The following is a 6000-nucleotide window of genomic DNA, read 5'->3' as shown; positions in this document are numbered from 1 at the left end:
ACGCTTTAGGAATGAATGAATTTCTGACGTCTGTGAGTAATTTTCACAGCAAGAGCAGCTAAGATGGACCAGGTCTCCGGCGTTGTCAGGCTCCTGTTTGATTCCCCCCCCCCCCCACCCGTGTCTTGCAGGCTCCCCCTTGGGGGGCGGGGCTGGGAGGACACTAGGGGCAGTGGCGGCCGCCACCACTGGAGGGAGCCTCTGGCTGTGAGGGGCATCGACAGACAGGGCAGCGGAAGGACCGTGATGCCTGAAACAAGCTCTGAATTCCAGGGGAGCAGCCCCTTTATCCAGACTAAAGTAGGTCTGAGCCTGTGGCTGAAACTTACATTCAATCCTTCTGCCCCCATCTTCCTTCCGCATGTTACATGCAGTTTTATTTTTTTTTTTTACCACCTTAACCCTCTCCCCTCCACTGCAGCTGACTCAGCCCCCATCACCTACAAGACTCTTCAGTCCGCTTTTTCTACCCCCTTCGGCAGGGCTTTGTCAAGAGGTTAGTTTGATTGAGTTTGTTTTGATCATATTCCACCTGGAGGCAGAAACTGATTCCCCACTGTCCAGTTTAAAGCAAAAAGGACGAGCTGCCAGGGTTTCCCAGGTGGCGTCCACGGCAGCAGCCCCAGGAGTCCCGCCGGCCCGGTTCTGGGGCAGACGGCGGTGCCTGCGGGCCCCTGTGCTCGGGCGCCGTTTCCTCAACACCCCCAGCCGCGGTGACCACCCAGGGTCTTACACCACCAAGTTCCACGCCACTTTCAGGGAACGGAGCCCATTTTCCTGCAGCGCGTGCGCTCCGCCTGCACATCCCGACTCCCGCAGGACGGGGCGACAGCCCGGGCTCGGCTCATCAGCTGCCGCAGACGCTGGAGGGGGAATCTCACAAGACAGGAAGCGGTGTGGAAATGGACTTTTCTCCAGAATTTTCCCACCCACTTGCCCCCTCTCGACACCCGTAGTGTCTCGTAAGCTCACAGAGGGAATCGCGCAGCCGAGGAGCAGAGCGATACCCTCGTCAGGCCGAGGGAGAGGGAGGCCAGGTCTCGCCCTAAGGCCGGCCAGGCTCAGGCACTTCTCCCTCTCCCCCCCTTCTCTTCCTAAACGTGAGTCATATTTTGAACTTGGTACCCACAACTCTCCCCAAGTGCGCTGTGATCGGGACCAGAGATCTACAGAAACTCCCTGCACGTGCCCTGCAGCCTCTCCCAGGAGGCTGGAAGCAGGAAGAAGCAACAAAGCTCTCGGTCTGAGGTGGCCTGAAGCGGGGGTGAGGGACGCAGAAGAGGCGCAGCCCTGCTTCAGGGCAGCCTGAACACACCTGAGCCCGGGGGCGGGACAGGAGGGTGGAAGGGATGGTGTGAGAAAGAGCCAGGAAGAAACAAGACAGTCTAAATAACTGATGAAAGTTTAATACATCAAAACCAGGTATTTATCATTTTTATACTGTATTTCCCATTTCTGAACAATACAAAGCGGGGCAAATAGTGACACTTCATAAAAATGTTGTACCCCATTCCCTTCCCTAAGCCCCAGACCTCCCTCAAATAGTCCCTCAAATAGTCTTGGATAAAACACTTAAATACATCATAAATAGTAAATTATGAAAAAAATAGCAAGAATTGTTTTTCCGTCTTGTAAAAAAAAGAACAGGGCAGCAAAGAGCGCAGCCAGAAGCCGGCTGGGGGCGTCTAATATAGACAGTTACTCGGGCGGGGCTCACCCACTCGGGTGGGGCGGGCGGAGAGTGCGGGATTCAACAAGCTGCCTGCGATGGGGCCGGCCAGGCCCCGCCGGCCAGGCCCGGGCGGGTGTGGGGCGCACACCTGCTCCTGGAGCGGGTGAGGAAGGGGTGACAGCCCCCATTTCCAAGTCCTCTGCATGAAGAGGGGGCCGGGCGAGGGATTCAGCAGTAACTCGCCGAGGCAAGAATCGGCTGAATCCCCAAGAACTTGAGCATGTTCTCTGGCCTTACAGCTACGGACAGCCTGCTAGCCGGACACGAGTGGCCCCCGCTCCGCCTCAGCTCCACACGCGGCAGAATACTGATGCAAAAGGTGGGAAGAGTAAGGAAGAAACCTCCTTTGGAGAAGGATCTAAAATTCATTTGATAAGTCTTCATATTTAGAGAAACCACCAGAATACATTTCAAATGGCAAAACAGTAATAGTCATGATGGCCTGGCAGTGGGAAGGCTCCATGGGGAGGGGTCTGACTCAGCCTGTGACTGCCCCACTGTTTTAAAGAAAGGGGCACAGAGTCACCCCATGTCCTGTCTGCGTCATTGCTTCCATCTTGAGAAATTCATCGAGAGGAACAGCTGAAGAGGGGCTGCTCCTGGCCCGGAATCCGCATCTGCCTGCCAGGACACGGGCGCCCGGCAAGCGGCCCCTCTCATGCTCTGGAGGCTCCTGGAAACCGGCTGGGGCTGTGCCATGAGCTGACTTTCCTTTTTTAAAGGGGAAAAAAAAGGTTGGGAGGTGGTTAAACCACCTCACTCCCACCAAAATCTTTACACAGATTACAAGGCTCTCCTTCCAGAAAGAGTTACGGTGGAAATAATGCGCCAGCCGGTCTGTCCTGAGAAAACTAAGAGTCCAGCTCCGGGTGGAAGGCAGGGGAGGGGCAAGGAAACCGCCGGGCTCAGCAATACCACGTCCAGCAGGAACAACTGGGGTGGAAAACAATTCAGTTGCGGAAGCCAAAGCTGGCCGTCTGAAGAGCCACGGAGTGGAGGGGTGCTGTGGTCCCCAGCCGTCCGAGGCACTAGCTAATGCCCATTCACGAGGAAGGGGAAGGAGAGGGGGCACTCACGACCCTCCGTCACCCTCCCGCTGGAGGACCAAGAAGAAAACTCAGCATTGCTGGGCAAGGGCCGACTTCTTGGCATCACGCAGATGGTGGTAGGACCTTGTTCCAGATCTTCTGAGGACTTTCACTCACTGGAAAGGGAAAGGGTGTAGAGTGAAGGGTGTGGCTACGAGAGGAGGAGGTCACAAAGGAAATCAAGTTAATTTCGAGCAAGTCAGTGACCGGCGGGCACCGTTCAAGAGTTTTCTCTTACTTTGGCCTCCGCTGGCAAGTACACGGTAACAACGACGAAACTTGACACAGCCCCCGGCCCCCTAACCTTGCCAGCTAACTCACTGCTCCCTCCACGCCATCAGGGATCCCCTTTATACCCTTCAAAGCATTTACCGCCCCCACACCCCAGACACTCACATGATTGCACTCTGACTCTGTAACTTCAAGTTTTTCTAAGAGGGTTGAACTGACAGGAGAAAAAAACAGAAGAATTAGAAGATCAAAATGAAAACAGCCTCTCTTCTCAAGACAAATCCCATACGGCTTCTCCGTATTTTACTTCACAACCCATTTGGGATTCAGAGAGAAGAGGCTAAGAGGCTATGGGGAAGGGAGGGAGGGAGGGTGTGTGTGTGTGTGTGTGTAAGTACACTGTTTTGTTTTTTGTTTTTTTTTTTTAATATCCTAGTGTTAGCTGCTTCCTAGCCAATATAATTCAACCTTTTATTTTTATTTTATTTAAAAAGATTTATTTATTTTTATACAAAAACCGGCCAGATGTGTGGGAGGGTGAGAGGATTCACCAGAGCCAGAGCGGGGAACAGAACAGGCAGACTGAAGAAATACATTGCTGAAGGGAGCAGTGGGCAGCAGGAGAGGTCTGCACGCCATGTGGGACCCTCACCCGGCGGCTGGGGATCGAACCGGCACCGCAGAGGCTGCAGGCAGCTTCGCAGCCTAGTGCTCAACCGCTGCGCCACCGGGGAGGCCCCAGGAAGTTATTATTTTTTTTTTTTAATTTTTTTTTTTAATAGAGGCATGTTTTATTTATTTATTTATTTGTTTGTTTGTTTGTTCGTTTTGTTTATACATGTACTGGGTACAGTCAGAAGCGCGGGAGGGCGAGAGAATTCACCAGAGCCAGAGCGGGGAGCAGAGCAGGCAGAAGGACCGAACGACACTGCTGAGGGGAGCAGCGGGCGGCAGGAGAGGTCTGCGCGCCATGTGGGACCCTCCTTCGGTGGCCGGGGAGCAGCCAGGGATCGAACCGGCGCCGCAGAGGCCACGGGCAGCTTCGCAACCCAGCGCTCAACCGTTGCGCCACCGGGGAGGCCCAGGAAGTTATTTCTTAACACCCTCCTTTGCAAATTTCTTCAAAGTCCAGTGTGGCAGGTACCCACTCAGCATGGCTGCCCGACACTCATGCCACTGGGTGACGCACCTCCCGAGCGTGGGCTGGGTTTACTGAACTGCTTCTAGGGAACGTCTAGAATGCGGCACAGGTATGGAATGGCTATTCTAAGGTTAGGTTATAAAAAGACTGTGGCAGGCCTCCCGGGTGGCGCAGTGGTTGAGCGCTGGGTTGCGAGGCTGCCCGCAGCCTTTGCAGCGCCGGTTTGATCCCCGGCTGCTCCCCGGCCACCCGAGGAGGGTCCCACATGGCGCGCAGACCTCTCCTGCCGCCCGCTGCTCCGCTCAGCAGTGTCCTTCGGTCCTTCTGCCTGCTCTGCTCCCCGCTCTGGCTCTGGTGAATTCTCTCACCCTCCCGCGCTTCTGACTGTACCCAGTGCTTGTATAAACAAAACAAACAAACAAATAATAAATAAATAAAACATGCCTCTATAAAAAAAAAATTAAAAAGACTGTGGCTTCCTTTGGCCACTGCTCTTCCTGCTTGCTCCAAAGGAAGCTAGCTGCCATGCTGTGGAGCTGAGGTGGGGGGGGCGCCACTGGCCAGCGGCCCAAGAGGAACTAAACCTTGCCACCACCACGCGTGGGCTGCTGGAGCCGAGAGCCGAGCCTCCCCGGTAAGCCTCCAGGGACACCACTGTCCTGGCTGACAGACCGAGTGTGACCTCCTGAGTCAATGAGTCAGTCACTCAGCTAAATCACGCCTACGTTTTAATTTTGTTCCTACTTATTTGTTATTGATAATGTACAAAATACAGCACCTCTTCAGGCGTGTGTTCTCACCACACCCACCACCAAGGCACCCACTGTCCTCTACCACAGCCCAGAGGTGCCCCCCCCACGCCCCATTTTCACTCTCTGCGGGCCTCAATTCTACAGTCCCATTTCTAGGGTTTGCTTTGGTTTAGTTTTGTCTGTTTCTTTGTTTTGTTTCTCTCTATTCCACAAGAGAGAAATGATTCAGTTTGTCTTACTCCTTCTGACTTACTTCACTTACCAAAATTCCTTTCAGTTCTACCCATGTTGTCACAAAATGCACACCTACATTTTTAAGCTGCATAACCTCTGAGGTAATAAATGTGTGTTGTTTTTAGCTGCTAAGTTATGGGTTATAGTGTTACACAACAGCAGATAATGCAGATACGTCCCTGGAAGTGCGGTGCTGCTGTAAATGGAAGTGGCTTTGACAGAGGGAAGTGGGCTCTGAGGAGAGTTTTAAAAGTGCCCTGAATGTAATACAGAACTTTGGACTTTAAGCCACTGAAGGTTTAAAGGAAAGTGAGAAAAATCTTACCAAAAGTTAGAAGAAAGGGGATCCTTATAATGTAGAGAAACTAAGTTTAGCATCAAATCATCTACATTACGTGGGCAGTAGAGTATGTGGCCTAACAAACTGGATGATCTAGCTATGAAGAATTCTAAGTGAAATGCTGAAGTGGTATCACCTGGTTTCTTTACCCGCTTATAGTAAAATACGAGAAAAAATATATTCAGGGAAGAACTCCGAAACCAAAGAAGCCAGGACTTTCTGGTCTTTCCTTTAAACCTCTCCAGCTAGCAAACAAATCTAAAATTAAGAGATGGCTTCTGAGGAAGAATAAAATCCAGGCACTACCAAGAAAATGTGTCTATTGATGAAGCCAAGGGTACAGATGAAAAAGAATTTTTTAAAGACCTGAGTGAAGTCAAAGCTGGAGCTTCTGAACACTACTCGGACACACAGCAGTCACTCAAGCCACTAAGGGCAGGGCAAGACCCCGTCACAACAGTGCTCTGCGAGTCACAGGCTTG

General features: G+C 52.3%; 1 protein-coding gene across 1 annotated transcript in view; it reads right to left on the bottom strand.

The window, feature by feature from the left end:
* Window positions 1-755: 755 nt before the first annotated feature.
* PIP5K1A (phosphatidylinositol-4-phosphate 5-kinase type 1 alpha) overlaps window positions 756-6000 on the bottom strand; it is a gene marked incomplete at both ends in the record, with an annotated part of 37984 nt that continues 32739 nt past the window's right edge. Inside the window, 2 exons of the mRNA XM_084242492.1 lie at window positions 756-863; window positions 3142-3265. Of these exons, the coding sequence (XP_084098618.1) occupies window positions 756-863; window positions 3142-3265 (232 nt within the window). The remainder of the gene's footprint in view (window positions 864-3141; window positions 3266-6000) is intronic.

The sequence above is a fragment of the Talpa europaea genome, assembly GCF_964194135.1.
Source record: "Talpa europaea genome assembly, chromosome: 9".
NCBI classification, from domain to species: domain Eukaryota; kingdom Metazoa; phylum Chordata; class Mammalia; order Eulipotyphla; family Talpidae; genus Talpa; species Talpa europaea.
This window is presented reverse-complemented; position numbering and strand designations above follow the sequence as displayed.